At 37.1% G+C, this 26,823-nt stretch overlaps 1 protein-coding gene across 2 annotated transcripts; it reads left to right on the top strand.

Annotated features, from left to right (window-relative positions):
* The first annotated feature begins 884 nt into the window (after positions 1 to 884).
* LOC105039369 (ATP-dependent zinc metalloprotease FTSH 9, chloroplastic/mitochondrial) lies at positions 885 to 26,722 on the top strand. 2 transcript variants are annotated; one of them, XM_010915513.3, is made up of 17 exons: positions 886 to 1,671; positions 2,365 to 2,518; positions 2,923 to 3,015; positions 3,183 to 3,271; positions 5,620 to 5,743; positions 9,619 to 9,738; positions 10,460 to 10,510; positions 11,803 to 11,864; positions 13,504 to 13,561; positions 15,645 to 15,770; positions 15,850 to 15,930; positions 23,469 to 23,598; positions 23,859 to 24,007; positions 24,158 to 24,439; positions 24,517 to 24,606; positions 24,684 to 24,737; positions 26,504 to 26,722. In XM_010915513.3, the coding sequence occupies exons 1-17, from the start codon at positions 1,064 to 1,066 to the stop codon at positions 26,639 to 26,641; spliced, it is 2,409 nt and encodes an 802-aa protein (XP_010913815.3). In that variant the 5' UTR covers positions 886 to 1,063; the 3' UTR covers positions 26,642 to 26,722. The 2 variants fall into 2 exon arrangements, with proteins under 2 accessions (XP_073109149.1, XP_010913815.3); XM_073253048.1 differs by lacking the exon at positions 24,684 to 24,737 and having other exon boundaries at positions 885 to 1,671.
* The last annotated feature ends 101 nt before the right edge of the window (positions 26,723 to 26,823 follow it).

The following is a 26,823-nucleotide window of genomic DNA, read 5'->3' on the forward strand; positions in this document are numbered from 1 at the left end:
ATGTAAGACATTTCATCACGATATTGTAAATTAATAGCGAAATAAATTTCAAATAATTAATATTAAATTTTAATTTAAATAATTAAATAATATATTTTATAAAATAATATTTTATAGTTTTACATCAATTTCAATAAATTTTAATTTAAAATAAAGATATTAAATTCTATTTAGAAGATGACTGTACCATGATGGTGGGCTGGATTCTATTGTATAAAAGGAAGGATGCTGCTCATTCGTTATTGTAGAATACTACTATCTTACTATGGGGAGTTTCTTCTCTCTGTATCAGACATATCTTTCGGAAGGTAAATGCTACAGCAGATTGAGTTATCTTTTACGTTGCAGAGCACTATGGTGCTGTGCTATATATTGATATGAGATCTATATCTGGTGCTTTTCATGATATTATGCTTTCTGACAATTTTGATTGTATTGACATCATGTTTGTACGGACATTTTATTTTATAAAAAATAATTAAACATTTCCTAATATTACTTAAATTAATATTTGAACTACTAAATATTTGAAAGAATGTTTTAAATGGCAACCAGCCTTGTAGGCCGATATTTCCACTTCTCGTTTGTCGTTTCGTGCGCATCAGCTGGCATGCGGAAACATCTCCATTCGTTTCTAAAATTTTGAAATATTCCACGTCGGTCGAGAAAAACTTCTTGATTGCCGCTGGTCGCTCTCAACGGGTCTAACCCGGATTATATGAAACCCGGCTCCGATTTCAGCCACACCAATAAAAAGGCATTCCACTTACGCTTGCTCCCTAGGCTCAACCTCTCGTTCCTGCCTAACGGCAACGAGTCAACAAGTAGCGAAGGTAGAACCACGCCGCTCGAGATAAGGTCCGTTCCCTGGGTCTCTCCCCCTCTCCCTCTATCTCCTCTCTCACTCGATCCTGTGGCTACAAATCCTCGAGCCCTCCTCCCCTCTCCCTCCAACCCCCTCACCATCTTCGAGAGGTAGAGAGGTGGAGAGCTGGAGAACGGGCTCCGTCCGCCCCATCTCCCTTTTATCTTCTTCTCCGGCGCCTCCGCCGGCGTCGTCGCCATGTCTGCCCTGCAGGCCTCCCTCCTCTTCCGGGTCTCGCTGTCGCCGCCCATATTCCGGTCTCCTAAACGCTCCTCTATTCTTCTTTCTGGCGCCTTCCGCCGCCCAGACGTCCCCGGTGACCTCTTCTTCTCTCCCCTCCCCAAATCCCTCTCCCACCGCCGCCTCGCCCTCGTTCCCCGCGCATTGCCGCAGCAGAACACGGATTGGGCGCGGGAACCCTTTTCGTCCGGCCAAGATTCGTTCTTGGACTCGGATTCCCCCCAAGGCTCCGACCTTTTGCAAGAAACCAGCGGGGAGGCGTCGAGAGGGGAGCCCGAGGCTGTCTTGGAGCGCGGGGTGGTCGGAGATAGGCAAGAATTGGAATCTGGTCGTCAGGTGGTGGAGAAGAAGGAGACGAGGAATAGATTGCCGCTGGTGGCGTTCTTGTTTGGGTTGATGGCGTCGTTGAGGAGGGTTTTCGATGCTGTGATGATGTCGGAGTGGCTGAGCTGGTGGCCGTTCTGGCGGCAGGAGAAAAGGTTGGAACGTCTCATTGCGGAAGCTGATGCAAACCCTAGAGATGCCGCGAAGCAGAGTGCTCTTCTTGCGGAACTCAATAAGCACAGGTTCGGTCCTTCCGAATCCCCCCCTTTTCTTGCATCTTTCCTTCCCATCTTCTTCCATTGCTGATGGAATCTTTCTACCTGTTTCTTGGTTCTTTGCACGCAACAACAAGCATCTTTGTTGGGCAATAGCCTACATAAAAATTGAATCGTTTTGCCATATGCGGGTTTGCTGGATATGTCATTTATTTAGGTTTCATCGTTGACCCTTTCTTGCTGAAAGCTGCCTTTTGGATTTTATCAATTCAAAATTGGTTGATGGTAGGTCGTCGAACATTGTCAGACCTCCATGGATTATATCTTAGTCTGTGGAGCTTGCGCAGTATAGATGGTTTAGGGTTAGGCTAGTTTTCCAAGGTATATGTATACGTGTACTATGATCTTATGAGCTGTATTGTCCCATAATGCATACTTCACTAACATCTTGAAGAATAATTAATCCCAACAACACAAGTCTTTTCATTTTTTTTTTTTTTAAACCTCTTATCTACTTTGAAATCCTTGCTATAAGAGACATGCTCAGTTTGTTGGATGTCACAAATATGATTTTTTTTTTCCTCTACAAGATTTTTGTATTTGTTCTACCAATGCTGAGAGCTTGTGCCTCTATATAGCTCTTCTGTTTCTTTTCTTAGCAAGCAATCAAAACTTTGGATGTTATCATGGATTTATCTCATTTGTTTGGATTTTTTGCAGTCCTGAATCAGTCATCAGACGTTTTGAGCAAAGAAATTATGCAGTAGATGGTAAAGGAGTTGCAGAATATCTTCGAGCTCTTGTTGTCACCAATACTCTTGCTGAATATCTTCCAGATGAGCAATCTGGAAAGCCTTCCAGTCTCCCAACACTGGTAGTGTTAAGCTCCTCTATGTTAATATTTTGTTGTGTCATGTATATGTTCATTTTATTGATCATCTCTTTGTTGGGTCATATTACATCATTCATGTTCTTTGGATTGTTAGCATTCCATTCCTGTTTCCCTCCAAATTTCTACTAGTTTTAATCTTGTAATCTTGCTATATCGTTGATTTGCTTCTTAAAAACATATAATGTGATGACACTGAACTATGTTTCTTCAATTTAAGAATATAGAGAAGGAAAACACAAGAAGGAACATTGACAACTCCAACAATCTTTGAGAAATCATTCAGAAGTTATTATAAGTTTGCTTCAATCAGTGATGAGAGTTTATTATATGTGTGGATTGCTGCTGCCAACTTTTGACTTTTAATAAAAATGTCTTCATGTCAGTAGCTGCAAGAGTTGAAGCAGCGCGCATCTGAAAATCAGGATGAGCCATTTTTGAACCCTGGAATATCAGAGAAACATCCACTGCATGTGGTTATGGTAAGTACATGTTAATGACCTTTTGTTTTGGATGATGCGCTTAATGCTATCTGGATATAGAAAAAAATATGAAAAATCTTACCCATAATTTCTTCTCTCTCCTGCAGTAGTCTACTACTACTATGCAACTCTGCTGTTAACTTTCAGTCCTGTATTTTACTCATCAGGTTGACCCAAAAGCATCAAGCAAATCAACACGGTTTGCTCAAGAACTTCTATCAACCATCTTGTTTACTGTTGTTGTTGGGCTGATGTGGTATGTTCTATTCATGTTACCAAACTATATCATGTGTTTCTAGTATATTTTAGTAGTAGAATAGCGTGTCCTTGTCCTGATTAACTTTTTTGAATGCTTTCTTTCCACAATATCTATGAATTGGACCTCATGTTGATACATCCAGATGTAGAGTGTAAACTTTACATAAATGTAAATGTAAAGCAAGTCTTATTTTGTCAACTTAACTTTGTTATTCCAAATCAAAATTAGTTTATACCTAAGGCTATGTTCTATATAATTGAAATTGTCTCTGTTAGATTTATCACTACATCCATTTAAGTCCTCTCTGCCTTTTACTTTCCCATCTCCATGCTGCAGCAAACGATCTTATGAAACCATCTTAGATGTTCCCCCTTCTTTATTTTTTGTTATTTGAAATTCCTAATGTTCCTTAAATAAACAGAGTTATATCTCTACTAGTTACACTTTAGCACAAGTTGCCTCAACAACCCTTTTTTTTTTTTTTTGCCATAGTCATCTTCTGCCCATGCTTTTTATTGATTGCCTGACATTTTAGTTCATTAGCATACATATATATATATATAGGGGCAGATTTGGATAAGGTCGATCAGATTTGGACTCAGATCCGGTTAGGTCAAAACTGGACAATGGGGATCCTACATCGATGATCCAAGTCGTTGGATGTGATCTACTATTTCAAAATTGCTTGCACACAAAAATCATATGATTTGAAAATTCTAGCTGATGCATTAAGTAATAAAAAAATACATCTAATTCAATTTTATTTAGGTTGTCCAATTTTTGACTACTTGATGTATAGGCTAGGGATCTCCAAATCATATGGATTTTTGTATACAAGCAGTTTTGAGATAATAGATCACATTCAATAATTTAGATCATTGATGTAGGACCCCTATTATAGAGTTTTAACTGATGGAATCTGAGTTCAAATCCGATCGATTTGATTCTAGCCGGGCTCACGTGTATATATGTATACATATATACACGTGTATATATGTATGTATGTATATATATGTATGTATGTATGTATGTAATGTATGTATGTATGTATATCTGTGCGTGCGCACGCGTGTGCGTGTGTATGTGTGAAGATGGTAGGATGAGATTTGGAAGGCTAGCACAAGAAGGATGAGATTTGGAATGCTAGCACAAGAAAGCATTCAAACTGATGAAATAGATCTCTAGATGTAGAAAATGAAAATAGTAACTATAGAGCTAAGGGTGCAAAGAAATTAAGGAAATAGATGGCATGAGATTCCTTAACCACAAAGATGGTCGTATAATGTGAAAGAATACCACAAGAAAGGTAAAAGCTTGAGGTTAAAACAAATGGATATAAGCTCAATGCCTTCTGTTATCATACTGTGCACTTTGTATAGACTATAGAGCTTACGAAAGAGGGAAATTAGAAGCAGTTCTGTTAATCAAGATAAAGATATGAATTCAAGCATTAGACTAGTCCGAGAAACTCGATGAAACCAAGATGATGCATTTATATGTCAACCAACTTATGACATTTAGACTAGTCCGAGTAACTCGATGAAACCAAGATGATGCATTCATATGTCAACCAACTTATGACATTTAGATTTACTTAAAATGAAGTTACTTTACACCTACTTGATATTTATTTCCCTCTAGTCCTATTGAAAAATGTTGATTCTTCGTGCATATGATGCCATTTTCAATGTTACCAAATCACTGTTGAGTGTTGACTGTGTATACCATCTGCTGGATGTGATCTGGGATCTGAATCCCTGGAGATCCAAAGTTATCTTGGTGTGCCTATGCAAAGTAATTCTTATTTTTTCCGCTGTCACAATTGCAAGATTTCCCACTGTTCTTCTGGTTTAATGGTCTAGTTTGTTCTGTGGTTATTGTGGATGAATACTTTTCTTCTCTTGTTATTTAACCGAGACAAATAAGAGAGACTCTCAGAAAGGAGAAAAAGAAAAATGGAAAAGGATAAAACAGGATGAGGAAAAAAAGCAACCCAAATCCTCGCTGACCACTAAGGCACATAGCAGCCGATTTATATTGAATGAGTTCCCACTCAATTCTGCTTTTATAGAGAAAGGTACACATTGCATTGTGTCTTCTCTTGGATGTTCAGTAGTTAAACCTTTTGCTTTAGAGGAACACAGAATTATTGCAGTTATATGAGAGTACTTGTGCATGTTTATGTCATTCAATCCCTTAGTTTCATTTTCTAAAATCAAATTGTTAAATCTTCTTACATATTTTTATGGGAATATTTACTTTAATATGATCTCTTACTAAGGAAAGTTTTCTCGGATTGAATTCCTTGTTTGTAAGGTTGTTTTTTTTTTTTTTTTTTTTGCTAGGGTAATGGGTGCAGCTGCACTTCAAAAATATGTTGGCAGCTTAGGTGGTATAGGTACATCTGGTGTTGGTTCAAGTGCTACATATACCCCAAAAGAGTTAAACAAAGAAATCATGCCAGAGAAGGTATCGTGGCTCTTTTGTGCCCATATTTGTTTTTATTTCCTAAGTTTGACTAGTTTTTCTAAGTTCTGATATAAGAGTGCCTTGGTCTTCTCACTAAATTTTACCTTTAGTTCAAAGTAATCAGCTGATTTTATCGACATTTCTTGTTACTTGCGTGATTCATATTCAGCAAAAGACTAGATTTTTTTTTTTTTTGATGGAAAAGGTGGTTTTATTTCTATAAGCTCATGTGTGCAAAGACAACAGGGGAGCTACATATAATACTGAAAGTGGCAGGACACATACAGACAAAATGACACCATAATACAGGTGGGACCATAGATGCTGTAAAATAAGATGACACGAATGCAAACACAGGACAACAGACCATAGATGCTGTAAAATAAGATGACACGAATGCAAACACAGGACAACAGATATTGATGGACCACGTAAATGCATGAGTCAACCCACGCCATGCATGACGAAGCCATGCTTCAGTTCACTTGGAGATAATGGAGACCAGAGGACTGTTGCAACCAAGGTTTGCAATGTTGTTGAGGCTCTGGTGAGTTGGGGTGGGCAGTGGAAGGGTCTTAAAGAAAGGCCTTGATGGGCAGGACCACCCTAGGGCAATATGAGCTTCAACATGTCTTCCCCCCCGCAAAAGCAAGCACTTAGCCGGGCATTGCCGGCAGTGAACTCAACAGTCAGGTAGCAACATTGAAAGAGGATGAAGGAGAAGCCATGGGCTGGGAACACATGATGGCAGCCCTCACCTTATCCGCTATTGCATTTTGAGTTGGTCATTGCTTAGTTGTTAGGGTGCGGCCATTAGTCTATGAAGGTGCTGGAGTCCCGAACCATTGACTCTAATGGTTAACCTCCCGGCCCTTGAAACCATTGACTCTAGTGGTCGACCTCCTAGCCCTTGATCAATGCTAGTCGAGACTTTAAATCATGTGGGATGGGCTTATCACATTTTGCTTGTGGAATGGGATGTGTTGCCATCCACCCCATCCCAACACTTGGGACAGGGTAGGTCCCAAGATGTGTAGATAGGGATGTTGGGACAACAGCAAGATGGTCTTGTCCCGACACTTGGTTGGTACCTTGTTTCGGTATCCCGTGGGATGTCCCACTAGAATTTGAGTATTGAGACCATGACCTAGCCCCCAAACATGTGGATTAGGAACAATGGAGACCTGCGATCCGTTTGCTTCGATGGAGAGAACAACCCTGTGACCATTGAGGATGAACCCTTGCAAATGGTAATAAGGTTGGCTGGATCTGAAGCGGAAAACCATGTAAGACATGGTCAAAGCATAGGTAACAGTTTTGCATTTATCCTATATAGCCGATTGAGAATTCGGGGTGGATCTATGGCTTTTATTAGCTTCGTTAGTCAATCGATCGGGTGTACTTGAATCGGCACACCTTTGATTTTTTCTTCACTATTGACCTCCCAGTTGAATCCTAGACAAAGGAACCCATGTCCATGAGTTGAGCCTAGGTGGGACCATGTCCTCAGGTAGCAATGAGAATTATGAGCCTGACAAAGTCGTTGTTCATGCTACCACTTGGCCAACTGTGGTTGTACGGAATCGTCCCATGCAGTGCCACACATCATCTTGAGAGGAGGATGCAGCGCCTTGCTCTACCTAGTGGACCAAGCAAGTCACTAGGCCATGTGACCCAAGTGATGCTTGAGTCAACGGGGGTTGTAACTCGGAAGCTCGTGGTTGTGTCACCACTTTTCCTCTCTGCTCAGGAACTTGCCTCGTGACTAGCCACGGCCCAAACATGGGTTGTGGAGGTGTGGTGACTGTAACCTAAGTTACCATTGAAGAAGCCAAGGTTCGTTGCTTTGGTGGAGTGGGTGCTCCAACATTGGCATCCTAGAATTTATTCACGGCCATAACCACCTTGCTGACTTGGCCTTCTAGGTGGGGAGGTCACCATGATCATGACCAAGACAACCATAATCAAGCCATTTACTTAAACATTCTCATAAACGAGTTGCTTCCATGCACTAGTCATCGACAAGCCCACTAGGATGTTGAGCACGATGTGTTGGAGAGATCAAGATGAACAGTGACTTGAGTGAGTTAATCAAAGTAATCGGCTTTATTAACATAGCTTGAGTATATAGGCCCATGCATAAGGTGTGCCAGCAGTTGAGGCGGTGTTCATGGTGGTGGCCTTGACCAAATACTCCAGAGCAAGGCCAGCAAACACATCCAAATGACATCAATATTCATAGTGTCTAGGGTTGGAATGAAGCTTGGTGGCCAAGCCTCAAGTGTGAGCACGTGGTTGCTGACTGGCCAAGGTCCTGCCGCCGAAGCAAGGAGCCTATCTCACTTTAACACAAACTAGAAGGCAAGGACTTCTCCCTGTGCTAGTAGCAGTTGAAAACTTTTGTCGAGGTTTCACTTTGTGATCAATTCACAAATGATTATCTTTGGTGATGGTTGTGAGCCAAGGAACTTGCCAACCAAGCATGATTGCCATGGCTTGCGAAGATGCTTGAGCTCATCGTCATTGAAGGGCTGCCTTGTTGAACTTCACCTGTAGGTGCTCACTGTTGGCTGGTGCCAGAGTCATCATCTCCCGCCATCTTTTTGGACCACACCTAGCTGCGGTAGCCCTTGACCACTGTGAGGCACCATCCCCCATTACCAGCACCTCAAATCCTAGCAGAGGTGATGAACCCTCGTGCACCTGTATACCTGGTTTGGTAGAGGATGCTTGGCCTATGGCCAGGTCCTCATCGGCTCACACCCCCCTTTCTGATCTCTCTTACGAGCTGCCATCAGCCCAACACAAGAAAAGACGTAGGATTTACTCTATTTATATTTGAAGTATTATATATATATGTATATATATATATATATATGTATATATATGTATGTATATGTATATATATATATGTATATATATGTATATATATGTATGTATATGTATATATATGTATATATATATATGTATATGTATATGTATATGTATATATATATATTAGTCTTAGAGAGCTTTATGATGCATTCTAGTATTAGTCTTTGTAACAAAAATATGAAAACCATAAAATTCACAAGATATGAAGTTCTTTGTCATGTAAAAACAGTTAATGGTGCTGGTCCTGACGCTCCTTTTGTTTTGGATCAGTACACATTTTCCTTCTTATGGAGTAGGATTTATTAAGAAAAGCACATGGATCCAAAAATACTGTGACGAACTTCTTGGGAAATTGTAGTGAGTTCTCTGTTTTATTGGAAATGTTTGTTAATTGATCCTGTCATTGCAAGTTTGTGGTAACTTTTGAATACAAGCAAATGAGTGGATGAAGAAATTGGACTACCAACTAATGATAACGTGCCAACCTGCCCTTTTATTATTGACAACTGATGGACAAAAGCAAACCACCTTTATTATTACCATACCATCCCTCTTATAAATTACTCTGTTCTAGGTTTGAGTTCATATCATCTCAAGTCCTGTTCTGCATAGCTATTAATCTTAGAGAAAAAAAATGTGCTCCATGATTTTGACTATTCCCCTAACTCTAAATATTCTTTAGTCTTCATCCTGTCCATCCAAATAAATGAAAGGGTAGAAATAGCTTGTGCTTCCAGCAATTCAGGAGCACTGGATTATGCTTTTCATGCTGGCATTTGTATGTATTTGGTTACATTTGGGTTGTATTTGGTAACATACTTCTATCTAATGATGGAAGAAGTAGGTAACATTTTTACATGTGATGGGAGAAATTTTCATGAAGTAATCCATATAAATTACTTCATATATTGTCAATGATTGTTATGCATTATATTGTCAGGAATTGGAAAGCATCTCATGTTTTGTTAGAGTTTTATTTATGTGGGTAACTTCATGTGCAGAATGTGAAAACCTTTAAAGATGTTAAAGGGTGTGATGATGCAAAGCAAGAGCTTGAAGAAGTGGTTGAGTATCTCAAAAACCCAGCAAAGTTCACTCGCCTCGGGGGGAAATTACCAAAGGTTTGTCAGATTTTAATCCTTTCACCATTGGTTTATTTCTTTCTGCGTCATGCATATCTTATATATTTTTAGAATAAAATGCTTAAGATAATCATCATTGAAGACCTATCTTTTTGATTCTAACATCATAATAGCTGTCTTTGAGATTTCTATGATTTGTATGTGTCTATGGGAGGCATCACCTTGTCAATTATTTGACTTAAATTCATCTAATAACTTTGTAAAGATGAATCATTTTCAGTGTCAGCTACTCTGTAAGAGAATTAAGGACATGGACTATGAACTCTCATGACATATATCTAGCTTACATGACATGATTCTGATTCTGAGCCTCTAACTTATATCTTGAAATCACTGGTCATTTCATGGTTGCTCACAAATTTAATGATCTAAAAAATAAAAAAAATGTAAAAACATGATTCATCAAAAATCAACAATGAATTTGTTGGTATGGAATGAAGTTGTACTCTTCAAGTCTGTTTAGTCATGCTAAAACATGTTGTGTAATATGTGATCCTTATGGTGTCTTCTTAGTAAAACTTGTATTATTTGATAATGCATTTTTTCATATATAGTAAGGTGTGCTATCTGTCAATGATATCTAGTAGATTATTCGCATGTCATGCAGGAGCATTCACTTCTGAAAGATATAACTACTGTTTGTTTTATTCTCTTTTTACTTTATATATTCCTAAATTGCCTAATAAATGCTGTTTTGTAGGGAATTCTTTTGACTGGTGCACCTGGAACAGGAAAGACTTTGCTAGCTAAGGTGAGGTTATACATATACAAATACACAGAGACGGACACAGAGACACACACATACACGTAATTACATTGTTATCAAGGTGCAACTGCTTAAAACTTATTTGGCATTTCAGAATATTTATATTCATTACAGCTTAGGTGTTTCTATGATAAATAGCATAATTCCTTGTGTAATCTTTGTTCTTACTTGCATTGCCTATTCAACTAAGTCTAATTCAAGGATTATACCTAGTTTTCCAAGATATGTGCCCACCTTTATATATCCTGGATGCACGATATGAAACAAAGGTACCTGATGGAGTTAGGACAGGTTTCTTGCGGTAGAGGGGTGTCTAGCCATGTAGGCTGACTATCGGATGCCATTTTTAAAGAATGACCACAAGCCTTCGTATTTCCCAGTTTGCTAGTTATCAATATAATTCAGCAAAGACAAGCAGCTTGTATTTTTTTCTCCTTCTGAGGGCTATCTCTTCTTTGTTAATAATATTTCCTTCATGATGGGATTCTAGAACACTTGGAAGTTGTTGCAGGTGCTCTATAGCTGTTTAAATATGTTGAGCAGCACTTGATTTTGAGAACCAATTAGTGCAGGGACATAATATCCTTTCCTTATAATAAAGCCATAGAAATGAAATTAATGTTGTTGATTAAGTTTTGGGATGAAGATATAGGAACATGGAGGCTAAAATTTTATAGGCTGTTTTCATTTAGGCAGAAAAGAGATGTTCAAACTTGTTTGCACTTGCTTTGGCAAATGATAGATATATTTTTGCATGCAGGTGGTATTCACCAATGCGCATAAACTAATATAATGAATCTTGCATGCCATTTTTCATGTTTTGGGATGGTTTTTATTGCAGACATCTGATGTTGTTCTATCAACTTGCTTATAAACACCTCAAGCACATGCCTGTACTGTCTTAGGTGGTGACTGTAATAGGCCTATAACATACAGGTAGCCTGAAGGCTAATCTATGAACAAAGAAAAATGGAAAAAAGAAAGAAAAGAAATCCTTGGATGAAAGATCCGTCCATTCCATTCCTCATGTGATTGTTCTTGTACTAGTTTTGTTGGTTCCCTTTTTTCCCTTTAGCAGTATGTTGTTCTGTTTATTAACCAGAGCTAATTTGCTTTAGGGTATTGCTAGACAAGCTTGTTCTAATACTAGCTTCTGTTGGTTTCCTTTTTTCTTTCTAGCAGTATGTTGTTCTGTTTAGCTTCTGTTGGTTTCCCTTTTTTTTTTTTTTTCTAGCAGCATTTTGTTCTGTCTATTGATCAGAGCTAATTTGCTTTAGGCTATTGCTGGTGAAGCTGGTGTGCCTTTTTTCTATCGAGCAGGTTCTGAATTCGAGGAAATGTAAGCCAATTATTTTTGCACCAATTTTACTTTGTTTTTTGCTTTGCTAATGGTTAACATTTAAGTTACAAAATGACACGAAAGGACAGTGCCATGTTCGTTAATTGTAAACAACACATAATGCATTGGTTGAGTTTATTTATCACTGTCCGGTGCTTAATATCTTGCAGAATGTAGTCTCTGCCATTTACTGTATTTTCATAGGATTTTGTTTGGTCATACCTTTTTTTTTTTTTTTTTGCTTCATAACTTGCCTTAAGTTGTGGATTTCCTGTGATCTCTGCTATAGAAGCTTGTTGATTTGTATTATGTGAAGTTTAAGGTGTATGCTGTCTGTGAAGAATACTGATGGTGGAGAAGATTTGAATTATTAATTTTAAGACCTGAAGTTTAAATGTAGATGTGGCCTAAATGTTTAGGGGAATGGATGCTAAAAACTAAAAACTGAATTTTAGTGCTACTTGTATTCACTGCACTCTAAAATATAGTTAAGGTTTGACATAAAGGTGGTCAACAATGAGAAAATTTGTTAGATGGTGAGTTAGAGATCTTGATGGGTTTATTATGTGAAGCAAAGTGAAAACAAATAGGTTAACAAGGAGTCTTTGTGACCACAAGCCTCCAGAGTTGTTGCTCAAAGGATCCCAAGAAATCATTATCAAGAAATGAAGAAAACTGCTATTGCCTTTAAATTAAGAGGATAACTCCAAGAATTTTGTTGCAGCTTAATAATGTTTTGGATACAAGACTGATAAGTAGACTAGATTTGGAGGTTTTTTAATGCACTTTGCTATAGGGATTCTATTGCTGGCAGGAATTATTTTTATTCAAAAACATTAAAAAGAACTCTTGGTTACTAAATGTGACCTTTCCTAAACCTGTACATTACCTGTACATTACAGTTTTGACTAAAATATTACTCTAAACTGCAAATTCTCTCCAAAGCACCACCGTTCTTGTTTTCATGAGCAAACTAAGCTAATCGAGATCGATTTATTTTTATTTATTTATTTGTGTACGTGTGTGTCATCACCTTCTTTCCAAAGTGCTCTCTTCAGGCTTCAACTACTTAATTTGTCATCTCGTTCATGAATTCTAATATTAACCAATGCTCTTTACACATTACATTGCAAGATGAAATTTCCATTTGAGTATGGGTAGGAGGATGGTTTTTTTTCCTCCCCAGTGTGTGCCTGTGCTTTTGGTGGTGGGGAGGGGGTTTCTTAAGAGTATTACATTATTGTATCCTAGCAAAATGATGTATTGGTCTATTTCCTCATAGGTGCATGACATGCATTATTGCATCTTTTTTCATCATTTGTTCTCTCATTAACAGACCCTCCTTAAAATTATATTTCTGGATTGGCTGTCACGAAATCAGTTCCTTATTGTTTCCATTGCAACTTCAAAAAACTATGTGACATCATTTGGTTCTCACATTGTAACCTCTTCAATTTGAAGCTTTTTGATATGTGGAGGAATTTGCAATTTGATTGCTTTTCATGATTTGCTTTTGTAGGATAACTTTATGCTACAGCTGTAAAGATTTGGAAATAATTTTAATGTCGAAGAGATCATAAAATTGAATTTTACTAATTTGTATTCATATAATCTTCTTACTGTTTGTCTCTTATGTCAGGTTTGTTGGTGTCGGTGCTCGGCGAGTGAGGTCCTTATTTCAGGCTGCTAAGAAAAAGGTAAACTGCTCTGTAGCACCGATGATTTGGTTTTATTTTTTTATTTTTTTATAACGTTTGATGTTGCAAGCTGTTACATTTATTAGCATGCCAAGTCAGTTGTAACAATTCTCATTGCTCTATTTTGATGCTGTGATTAATATCATGCTTTCAAACTTCATGATGGGTGGACCCTAGTTGTCATGAAAAAACAACTTCTATTATCTTTATGCCTTTCTCCTTTCCAGTGGAGGTTGGAGAATAATGGTGGGAACACCACAAATTAGATTCATGTATCAAGCACTTGGTAAACACTTCCTAAGGTTTGGACGGCCCACCTCCAAATGGGAGGGCAACCACAGGTATATGGCCCAGTTCTTAGTAACTATGGACTTTGTGCATATGTAATCATATATTACTTGTAGTATAGTGGTGCAATGTCTTCATCTTGTCCGAACCACTCCCCCCGACCCATCCAACACACCCCCCCACCCCCCCCTCACTTTGCCCAACATGTTTTTTCTCACATAATCTCAATGCAGAGTTGAAAAACTTCTACATGTTAAAATTCTAACCATAAATCAGTTAGTTTGTGATTTTCAACTATGAGGTCATATAAACAAATTATTAAGCCCTCTCCCAAGAGACTGTTCGGTTTCCACAGATCTTCCCAAAAGATTGTTGAACTTGATCTTCTCTCTAGATTTCTGTCTATGGGAATCAAGTTTCCTTAGTTTTATGTATGCCTCAATTAATTTGATCCGTTTGTAGTTTCTATATGGTTGTTTTAATTTTGACTGCTAAACATTTGTTATGGAATTTGGTTAGGCTTTCTTGGTGGCTGTATTTCTTGTTTGCTGGATCTATTTCAGTCTGCAAGCTATTGGTTGTTTTTATGCGATTATTGGAAGGTATTATAGAGTAAGGTTTGCCGAACTAGTACTGGGATCCTTATTGATCGGCGACTAGCATGGTATTGTATGGATCCATACCATGCCATTTTGGGTTGTACCAACAAAGGGAGAGCTGAATAGAGAGGGGGGGGGGAGGGAGAGAGGAGGGGGGGGGACAGAGAAGGTGGGAGGCTAGAAGAGAGATCGAGAAAGGTCGACAAGGGCTCCGCTATTTTGAAATGAAAGAGGGGAGCCTTTTTTCAATTTGCCGATTTCGAAATAGGGGAGCCTTGTCTGTCTCTCTCTTTTGGCCTCCCACCCACTCTCAGACCCTCTCCCTCTCCTTCCCTTCCTCTCTCTCGCTCTTCTCTCTCTCTCTCCTCTTTCTCTTTCTCTCTCTCCCTCCACCTAGAGCTGAGGTAATGAACCATGCCAATAACCAACCAGTCCAATTTGGTACGCCCTGAATTGTCTTGTTTGGCATAGTTTAGCAAACTATGGTATAGAGCAAGGTTTGCCATATTGGTGCTTACCATCTTGCACCAGACATTCCGTACCAAATTGAGACTCGGTAAGGAGAGTTACCGAGTCTCGGTACATTGAGTTGACCCCCTTATCGAGTGTAACAACATGGTACTAGCATGTACCGATATGGGTTCTGGTTCTGAGATTCTGAACCTTGGTGTAGAGTCTTTAGTGTAAAGAATTATATTAGAAACTATGTGATGCAATATTTTAGGCAGTATATGCAGTGTTTAGTATAAAGAATTATATTAGAAATAATGTGATTTAATATTTTCGTTTCTTTTACATTCAACAAGAAAAGAGAGGAAAGAAGTAGATTGAAGAGATTACTATAAATGAAATCGCAATATCAATTCCGGGATCTTAAGTTGTAATTTTTTATGGAGCCCAAGTTATGTACCTCAATCTGCTAAAATGACACCGGTTCTGAATATCTTCACTGTAATGAAGAATAGATGACTAACCGGCCATTTCTGTTACATGACAATGAATGACAATGAAGCCACCTGTTCTTTTTATCATTTGATAAAAGCCATCCTTACATACAATCTCTATGCCTTTTACATCAATATCGGTTTGAGTGCATAATTCTTTTGTTTCAATTTGTGTCATTAGTTTTAAGTGATTGGTTAATCCTCTAACAATTTTTTATTAATTATATGCTGCATCTGCTTTTCTATTCATAGGCACCTTGTATCATTTTCATTGACGAAATAGATGCTGTGGGATCCACTAGAAAGCAATGGGAAGGACATACAAAGAAAACTTTGCATCAGCTACTTGTTGAAATGGATGGCTTTGAGCAGAACGAGGTATATCGCACCTTATGCCTGTGCTACTCTCTGAAGTAACATGTCAGGATGTGCCAACAGCTCTAATAATTCTATACAGGGTATTATTTTGATGGCTGCAACAAATTTGCCTGATATTCTAGATCCAGCATTGACAAGGCCTGGTAGATTCGACAGGCATGTAAGTTCTTTTCTTATATGTTGGTTTATTTAAATTCTAAATAGAAACTTCATTGGTTTCTGCAAAAAGTAATCTGGATATTATAATATTTGAAAACAAGGACTCTTTTGCCAAAATAAATAAGTTCCTTATTTGAGCTATTAAATTCAGGAACTTGCTAAAGATATTAATTAGTCAAGCACTTGTTATCTCTTTGCTGTGATAACTTTGTAATGTAAAGTGTACCCATGAGGAGCTTGCTCCAGTTTATGGGTTACTCACCAAGTTGAAATTTTAATCTCATCAATGACCGGCAAAGCTTATTCTGGAGGTTATCCTACCTCATCTTCAAACTGGCAAATATCTGTACAAAGATTCAAATTTCTGCTTCCACATACAGTTAGTGGCAAAACAAATGCATGTTTTCTTACTCTTCTGCAAACTGTAAGTTAGATCATAAAAATGGAAGAAAATTACGGAAGTATGATCATATATCTTTAGAAGAGAGTAATGTTTTCTGAAGGATAATTATGAACTCCAGTTCATTTCAAATTTTTATCATCATCTATGATCAAACTTATGCTTTTTCATGACAATTAATGATAGATCTGCACTGATCTAGGTTTACATTAAGACTTTATGTTAACAATGATCTTCAGAATTCAGGTTCAAATATGGTCCATAATCTCATATCTCAAGTGGTATTGTTGGTTGGCTTAGATTGTTTCGACAGGCCTTAAGGAAGAAATTTTCCTACCTTAAGCAAAACTAGGCAGCCTTTGGATTGGCAGTCATCATGACTGACATGGAGATCTTTATTATATGAATGGAGAAAACATGGCAATTGTTGCCAAGTTGGTAAATAAGGATAGCTAACTTTCAAATTTCAAAGTATAGGATGCAACTTTTGGTTGGTTCACAGCTTCATAAAGATTTAAAATTGCTGTAAGAAACTGAGAGAAATGCTTCATTGCAGAAAACCCAAAGTTCGCTCCCCTGTACAAGCTTGACAACACAAGATCAATGTTATGATTGGATATTAGGCTTTCAGTCTGTGCCTCAAAAGTGGAGTGCAGTTCTCGCGTACATCAAAGGCTGATGTCAGGTTGAAGGCTGCTTGCGGAATGCTCTCAAGATTTTGTGGATTGTACATTTTCAGTAAGGTGACGAGAATAGAAATAGCTGGAGGGATCATGGATCCTGCGTGGCAGGGGAAAAAGAGGGAGGTTTTCAAATTGAAGATAATGGAACATATTGGAAGCAACATATGAATGATTGGCTGGCAGTTAGTGAAAATGTATCGCATGAAAGATGGTGAATGTGGATGTAAATGGATCTAGATAATCTGATTCAATTTGGTATTTCTGTCTAATCTGGAGCCAAGAGCAAAAGTAGCAAAGTGTTTGTTATAAATTCAGTTGTAGACATGGGTGCACGGTTTGGAGTTCAGCTACATTTGGATACGGACCTATAGTTTTAATATGAATATGGATAACCATATTGTCACACCCCCGATCCGAGATCGCGAACCGGAGGTCGCGACAACCGCCGCATACTTATGGAGAATTCTCCCCATAAGAATACATAAGCAATAGCGGAATTCAAATAATTAATGTTCAATCAAATGTCTTACAAGAATAAAATTTCATAGTTTTTCATCAACTTCAATAAATCTTAATTTAAAATAAAATATCAAAGTCTGTCTCTAATTCACTCTTTCATATAAAATCCTTGAGTCAAGCTAGTCCTCTAAATATATAAAAATAATAAAATATAGAGTAATGAGTTAGACAGCTCAGTAAGTAATGTATACTTTAGCTAGATAAATTCAGCAATAATAATATACTAAAAATAAGCATGTAAGGTGCATCAATTCAAAATATACAATGTTAATAAATCCACACAAATTCAATCTGTTCAAAATTCATTTTCAAATTCATTTCTGTTCATAAATCAACTTCTTTTAAAACATCATGCTTATCTCGATAGCCATGAACCAAATCAAAGCACCAGTGTATAACTTTCAATGACAGGGTATCAAAATACTAGCGCACAATTCTCACTGGTAGGATATCAAAATACTAGCATATAATCCCCATTGGTAGGGTATCAAGATATCAGTATGCAACCCTCACTGGTAAGATACCAAAATATCAGCATTTAACCTCCATTGGTGGGGTTCGAAACATAGTTAGGTTGCAAGTCAAAATCCATCTTAGATCAAACACAAATTCATATTACAATTCAAAAAGTCAAATCAAAAGACATCGAAATCAAATGATATCATCGATATCAAAGTCAATACGATCAATCACAAATATTTAACATATCGGAAAAAAGAGCATATTCAGTAATTCAAAATACGATGCATCAAATTTATAAATCATGAATAATTCAATATAAAAAATATTTTATAATTTACTGATAAATTTAGAAAAAATGAAGCATTATTTACCTCATACGCATTCCAATCAATCCACATAATTATGAATTTTTTTTTTCAAAATCTTTGATTCATAGATCAAATCGCAGTATCCACTGTTAGACATCGTCTCGCAACGACTATGCTCCTAGATAGAATTTAGTCTAATAATCAGAAAGGATACGGATAATCAAGGGAGACGTGATGAATGTAATCGCATCCTATGGTCCAAATTGATATGGTCATGATAATTTTATTCGATCATGATCAAAGTAATAGTTTAAAGTCTCTTTACCGAACCAACTTGAACTAAAGGTTATAGGGTTTAGACTTTTTAATGATTTCATAAATCAAGTAGAGATTTTATCGAGGAGAGAGAAATTAATCAAGATGGAACATAACTGATCCAACATCCTGATCGATTCATTCAAGGCGAATTAATCAAATCATGAATAAACTAATGTATATATGGTCTAATAAAATCATGGATAATCGAATCTGGAAGAATTTAATCTATTCAAGATGGATGTCGGTATGCTGTCCGACAATTGCGGATCAGAAAGCTTCACTAAGCTTGATCAAAAATCATCAAAATAAACTCAATTAATCCTAGAGAGAAATCATCTTGGAGAGAAAATTTTAGAGAGAATTTATAGAGAGAGAAAGTGGAGATTCAAACTTAGAGAAGGGAGAGAGGGAAGAGAGAGACTCTCTTCTTTTTTTTTTTTAACGTAAGAGAGGAACCACGTCCTCTTCTTCCTTTCTTCTTAACAGAACAAGGGATCCCCTTAGTCCCTTTGTTCCCAAGCTAGGAGGGCTTCGTTCATGCCGGCAACGCTCGTGGCAAAAGATCGGGCCACGACGGCCATCGGCGAGTTAGATCCGATGATCGGTGATGGCAACTGATAGCAGAAAATCGAAAATAAAATGCTGAAAAATAGGGGATTCTTTCGGGCATTGTTTCGACCAAATCACAGCCGATGGATGGGCTCTAATTCAAGAAAAGAGAAGAGAAAGAAGTTGATCCACGATTCTAAAGAAAATTGGGAAGAAAGGTTGAGCTCCGACGATTGATCTTAGAGGAGTTTTAGAGCCTTTAAATAGATACTGGTAGGAGAGTTAGAGATCAAGAAGAACTTGAATCCTTAATCAATTTAGGATTCTTTTCAATCGGGAAGAGGAGAAGAAAAAACTCCTTCGGGAGTTCCATTTATTCACCCACAACTCACAGCCCAGCATGCGTGCTTAGCTTAAATTTTTTTTAAGCTCGTTTTGGGGTATCACATTCTCCTTTAAAAAAAAATCGTCCTCTAAATTTTTCTTGTCTAAGTCCTAAAAGATCCAGGGTTACTTTTACCTCTAATCATGTCATCCTCTAATTTCAAAATTGAAACTTTCATCATAAGATCTTTCAAATTAAATTATTATTTTGATCAGTTTAAAAAAAAAATTCAGACCACTATGCTTCCACTGCGCACTTTGATTCAAATTCATCAATACATTTATGTTAAATCTAAATTTCTAAATTGTTATAATCAGTATAAATCATCATCCCAATGTCTTTGATGTCTATCCACATACATTTATCCTATGCTGATTTCATATGTCATAATTTATCCACTTATGCTTTGATACTATATTAATTGTCACGTCCCGGATTCGAAATCGCAAATCGGAGGTTGCGACAACCGCCGCATACTTATGGAGAACTCTTCCTATAAGCATGCAAGGCATCTCATCACGATATCATAAGCAACAACGAAATTCAAATAATTAATGTTCAATCAAATGTCTTACAATAATAAAATTTCATAGTTTTTCATCAACTTCAATAAATCCTAATTTTAAATAAAATATCAAAATTCGTCTCTAATTCGCTCTTCTATATAGAATCTTCGAGTCAAGCTAGTCCTTTGAATATGTAAAAATAGTAAAATATAGAATAATGAGCTAGACAGTCCACTAAGCAATGTATACTTTAGCTAGATAAGTTTAGCAATAATAATATATTAAAAATAAGCATGCATGGTGCATCAATTCAAAATATACAACTCTAATAAATCTATACAAATTCAGTCTTTTCAAAATTTATTTTTAAATTTATTTCTGTTCATAAATCAATTTCTTTCAAAACATCATGTGTATCTTGACAGCTATGAATCAAATCAAAGTATCACTGCATAATCCCTAATGATAGGGTATCAAAGTACCAGCATATAATCCTCACTGGCAGGATATCGAAATATCAGCATACAATCTCCACCGGTAGGATATCAAAATACCAGCGCACAACCCCCATTGGCAGTGTATCAAAATACCAGCATACAACCCCACTGGTAGGGTATCGAAATACCAGTGTTTAATCTCCATTGGTGGGGTTCGAAACATAGGCAGTGAGTCAAAATCCATCTCAGATCAAACATAAATTCACATTCGAATTTAAAAAGTCATAAACCAGCTGACATCGAAATTAAATGATAGAATCGATATCAAAATCAATACAATCAATCACAAATCATTTGACATCGGAAAAAAGGGCATATTTAGTAATCTAAAACACAATGCATTGAATTTATAAATCATGAATAATTCAATATAGAAAATATTTTATAATTTACTGATAAATTTAGAAAAAAATGAAGCATTACTTATCTCATACGCATTCCAACCAATCTACATAATTATAGAAATTTTTTTTCAAAATCTTTGATTCATAGATCAGATCTCAGTGCCTTCTATTAGACATCTTCTCGGGATGACTATATTCTTAGATAGAATTTAGTTTAATAGTCAGAAAGGATACAAATAATCAAGGAAGACATGATGAATGGTAGTCGCATCCTACGGTCCAAATCGATATGGTCATGATAATTTTATTCGATCACGATCAAAGTAGATAGTTCAAAGTCTCTCTACCGGACCAACTTGAACCAAAGGTTATAGGGTTCAGACTTTTCAATGATTTCATAAATCAAGTAGAGAGAATATCGAGGAGAGAGAAATTAATCAAGATGGAACATAACTGATCTAACATCCTGATCAATTCATTCAAGGTGAATTAATCAAATCATGAATAAACTAATGTATATATGGTCTAACAAAATCACGGATAATCGAATCTGGAAGAATTTAATTTAGTTAAGGTGGGTGCAAGCAGGTGCAACCATGCTGTCCGACGATCGCGGATTAGAAACCTTCACTAAGCTCGATAAAAAATCATCAAAATAGAGTTCTTTACTCGATTAATCCTAGAGAGAGAAATCATCTTAGAAAATTTTAGAGAGAGAATTTATAGAGAGAGAAAGTAGAGAGAGAAAATAAAAATTTTTAGAGAGAAAGTGGAGATTCAAACTTAGAGAAGGGAGAGAGGAAAGAGAGAGAAACTCTCTTTTCTTTCTTTCTTTTTGTTTTTTTAATGGAAGAGAGGACCCACGTCCTCTTCTTCTTTTGTTCTTAACAGAACAGGGAACCCCCTTAGTACCCTTGTTCCAGAGCTAGGAGGGCTTCCTTCATGCCGGCAATGCTCGTGGCTGAAGGATCGGGCCACGGCGGCGATCGATGAGCCAGATCTGGCGACAGCAATTGGCAGCAGAAAATTGAAAATAAAATAGTGAAAAATAGGGGATCCTTCCGAGTATTGTTTCGACCAAATCACAGCTAGTGGATGGGCTCTAATGCAAGAAAAGAGAAGGGAAGGAAGTTGGACATCTTACTTGAGGTTTTCGGCGAGCCTTGGTGATGGTCTTTCCAGCGAACACCATGAATCAAATCCACGGTTCTAAAGAAATTAAGAAGGAAGGCTGAGCTCCAACGATTGATCTTAGAGGAGTGTTAGAGCCTTTACATAGATGCTGGTAGGAGAATTAGAGATCAAGAAGAACTTGAATCCTAATCAGTTTAGGATTCTTTTCAATCGGGAAGAGGAGAAAGAACTCCTTCGTGAGTTCCATTTATTTGCCCACCACCCACAGCCCAGCACGTGCAGAGCACGTGCTGGCTTAACTTAATTTTTTTTTAAGGGTCGTTTTGGGGTATCACACATATATACTTGTATGGATGCAAATATGCTTGTATGCTTCCTTTTTAAATTAACCTACCCTCTGCAGACATTTCATAAGCATGGGCCTACCACAAATGTGTTCTCAACTCCTCGCTAACCTGTGCATTAGATATCTCGACTATTGGTATTTACTATTTGTTGGATGTGTTGTTAGTCAAATCTGATTATATTTAGTGAAAAATAAACACTGTTATTTTTTACATCCAATTTCTATCTGCATTTGCCTTCACCAAATGCATATATTTATTTGAAAGTTTTGAACAATCCTGTGTTTGCATATGGCTCCATAATGCGAATATGAACATGAATTCTGCATGTCTGTTCTGTGTGAACTCTGTTTTCATGCCTAATAGTTAAGCATTATTTATTTGAATTAGCAGAAAAAGCTTTACTTGATAAGCCAATTATTATTTCAAAGATGTTTGAAATAAGAAACTGTGTTTGTTGAGTAACAACCTTGAACTGAAGAGGAATATTGAAGTGAGAATCAAGTATTCTGATTGTGGCATTGCATGAGGTGGCTTTCATGTTTTGTTGGTGGGTATTTTTGTTTACTTTGGCAGACACTCTAGTTGTTTATGACATTGGTGTTAGAAAGCTTATTAATATTTCAGTTTGGTGGATTATGTGGTAAAAATTTGTTGAGTCATTCATTCAGGTTGAGAGGGGTTCTTTAATGACTAATTCAATAGACTATCTCTATTGTAACTAGTAATTGAATTTACCATGTATATAAGAGGAACTTTTCTGAGTATATCGAAGGTGATAAGTCATAATGTATGTCTCTGTGGAGTGTAGACTTATTATTTTATCTGTCTAAAACGATAACTTGCTAAACTCATGGTCAATGCATACGCCTCTTTTGTCCCTTTGCTGATGGTGCAACTGCTTTTACAAGTGTCTTTGAACAAGCACACCTGCGGACAAGTATATGTGCATTAATTGTACAGCTAGAAAGAAGCAGTAGAATGCACACACATGAAACATTATATTGTGCTTTCATGCATTTGGTTAAGATGTTCTTGCTCCTAGACTTCTGTTTGAAGCACAACAGATTCTGACAAGATCTGCTTCTAGATCGTTGTTCCAAATCCTGATGTGCGGGGCCGGCAAGAAATTCTGGAGCTTTATTTAGAGGACAAGCCACTGGCTGATGATGTAGATATTAAAGCAATCGCTCGTGGTACTCCAGGCTTCAATGGTGCAGGTTTGTTTTCTTGGTTTATTTTAACCCAAAAAAGTTTACCCTCCTTTTTTGTTAAACTCTACTAACAAGTAATTACCAAAAAACTTAAATTAACAGGTGGCTTATTTCATATTAATGCCTTGTTCTTGATTGGCTCTTTTACCCTTCAACAGGATATTACGTTTCATTTGTTTACTCTATCTTAGGGATTTTTTATTAAAAAAAAGGAGACAATTGGACTAAGTTTTGATTTTTTTTTTTTTTTTGGTCTTATTTGTTAGATCTTGCAAACTTGGTAAATATTGCAGCTATTAAGGCTGCGGTAGAAGGTGCTGAGAAGTTAACTGCAGCACAGTTGGAGTTTGCAAAGGACAGGATAATTATGGGTACAGAGCGGAAAAGTATGTTCATAACAGAAGAATCAAAGAAGGTATGCATGCTATCTGCTTCTATCTTTAATGATGGCAGCGCCAGTCCTTTCTTGGTATTTCAGATATAATCTTTCCATGCATTCTCTAAACTTAGCAGATCCATTAGAGTATTTATTAAAACTAACATCAACATAATTTTCTTTTGTTAGCTCACTGCTTACCATGAGAGTGGTCATGCCATTGTTGCATTCAATACCGATGGTGCTCATCCTATTCATAAGGCGACCATCATGCCACGAGGATCTGCCTTGGGGATGGTGACCCAGCTTCCTTCTCAAGATGAGACATCTATCAGCAAGAAACAATTACTAGCACGCCTTGATGTTTGCATGGGAGGGAGGGTTGCTGAAGAGCTTATCTTTGGTGAAGAATATATCACAACTGGTGCAAGCAGTGATCTCCAGACTGCTACTGAGCTTGCACAGTACATGGTATATTTTGCAAAGTCCAGCAATTTTGATATTGCTTTTATCAATTATCATTTTCTTAACTGATTGTTGTTTATCAGGTGTCAACTTGTGGGATGAGTAATGCAATTGGTCCTGTGTATGTCAAAGAGCGACCAGGTTCAGAGATGCAATCACGGCTTGATGCAGAAGTATGTGCCACGAAACTTGGTCATTTTCTAAGTCTGGCTATCTTTTTGTAAGAACCTTTTTTAATATATGTTTACAGGTTGTCAAACTCCTAAGAGAAGCTTATGACCGAGTTAAGCGGTTATTAAAGGAGGTTTGTTTCTCAAGATCTATTGCTTGTTATGAAAATCCTAAAACTTTATAGCTTATTATGAAAATCCTAAAATTTTATAACAAGATAGATTTAGTTATTGCATGATTCCAGCAGGGTGACTTTTGCATATCCACAAAATGAAGCGTTTGTTTATGACCAATAATGTTTTTAGTTTGACAGCGAGGCTATATTCACCATTATGATGCTATGTGACCAGAGGCGTGGATCTCATCATTGTGTTAATGTCTTTTGTTTTATGTTATATATTAAATTTAGTATATAGCATGAAATAGATGGCTTTAAAGTATTACAGGGAGAATCAGGTTATGCTCTGAGATTGCATATTACTTCTTTGAATCCTTTTTTGGCATTGTAGTAGAGATGACTGCATGAAGTTTCAGGGATGACAAAAGCCAGCAGTGAGTTGGAGGTAACATTTACTCCACAAAAAAAAAAAAAAAAAAAAAGAAGAAGAAAAGAGGTAGCAAAGTTTCCATTATTTGAGAGAGTAAATGCTGGTATTGGTTGCATCAAGGTTGGAAAAGGCAGTCATAACAGGCATCTGTGAGGATGAAGACCCTGAGAATTTAACCTTTTTTTTTTGTGGGAAAAGAGAGTTTTACATGAATATGCCACTGACCAAGAGGGCTGTCACAGTGTTATGTGTTCATTATTTTTCATTGTATTTATTAGTTCGCAATGCTAGATAGAACATGTTTGCATAACTAATTTCATAGGTGCAGACTGTTTTAGCTTTGGATTCTAAAAATTTGTTAGGTCAACAAAGTGATGATCTTTTGCTTCCTCTTTATGTGATAAGAAGGAAGAAGTGACATGGGGCAGACATCTCCAATAAATTTGAATGAACATGCGGGGATGCACCACTGGCATGCACTCAATGCATGTGAGGCTTAGCTGTAATTTTAAGACAATATTTGGGCGGTACACAACATATAATGAGAACATGGTGCATAAAATTTCAGTTAACTAATAATCAGAATGTTTTGTATACTGGAATCTTACATGTGATCCTATCTCTGAACTGGTTAGGAAAACACAAGGTTGATATTAGTTTCTGCATGTCCATCCTCTCAAATTTTCAAGGTAGTTCAGGATGACATGGAGCCTGTTTCACTTCATTATGTTCCATCTTGATTCACTTGCAAATTGAGTTATACAAGCATCATCATTGAACATAAATAGCTGTTAGTGCATGTTGCCAATATTATGGATTTTTAGATAACCTCTCTACATCTGTATGGATGAAGGTTTTAGCTAGTTAAACAAAAGTAGTAGAAACTAAGAATCAACATGTGGAATTTATTTTTGCTGTTGCTTTTGATGACGCAATCAGCAAAAATGGCTTTATATGTTGAACTTGTTTTACACCATAATCAGAAGAAAAAGGCTCAAATTGGTAAGGATTAATTTTGGTTTATAACAGTATGATATGCAAATTAGACAGTACATAGTGGTTTATCATTACTATATTTGCCTTGTTGGGCATTATTTTATTCATAATTGAGGTAATTATGACTAATTACTAGGTTTTTCGACTTGTAGTTAGGTTCTGATATGCGATATAGCAGCCATTTGTAGTTGACATTTAGCATCACCCTAGATCTGAAACTCCCTCTGTGCTTAAGCACCTGCCGAGTAATTCTAAACTTTTCCTGTTTTGTCTTGTAGCGGCATTTGTCTCTCCCTCTTCCCTCCCCCCCTCCCTCTCTTCTTCCTTTTCTCATGGTTTTTATTATTCTTGTCAGCATGAAAAGGCATTGCATGCACTGGCGAATGCGCTTCTTGAGTATGAAACACTCACCGCAGATGAAATCAAGCAAATCCTCAATCCTTACCAAGAAGACCAACTTTTGGAGCAACAAGAGGAGCTTGCATTAACTTAGACTAGTTTGCATTTATGGATGTAGTTTTTCCTAACTGTAAAGCAGTGTACAGCAATGCAATCACAGGTAAAATATTAGAAATTCTCTGATGTCTTCTTTTGTGGGAAAAAATAGAACTGGCCACTAAGGGCGCAAGGAAGGTGTATTTTTTTTTTCCCCAACTAGCTTTCCATCGGGAAGAA

Source organism: Elaeis guineensis, chromosome 2 (assembly GCF_000442705.2).
Source record: "Elaeis guineensis isolate ETL-2024a chromosome 2, EG11, whole genome shotgun sequence".
NCBI lineage: Eukaryota > Viridiplantae > Streptophyta > Magnoliopsida > Arecales > Arecaceae > Elaeis > Elaeis guineensis.

Excerpts from the sequence above, each read along its gene's own strand:
- LOC105039369 (XM_010915513.3), top strand. The coding sequence starts at position 1,064 with ATGTCTGCCCTGCAGGCCTCCCTCCTCTTCCGGGTCTCGCTGTCGCCG. Across the intron at positions 5,744-9,618 it reads AAGAAATCATGCCAGAGAAG|AATGTGAAAACCTTTAAAGA; the intron begins GTATCGTGGCTC and ends CTTCATGTGCAG. Across the intron at positions 9,739-10,459 it reads TCGGGGGGAAATTACCAAAG|GGAATTCTTTTGACTGGTGC; the intron begins GTTTGTCAGATT and ends GCTGTTTTGTAG.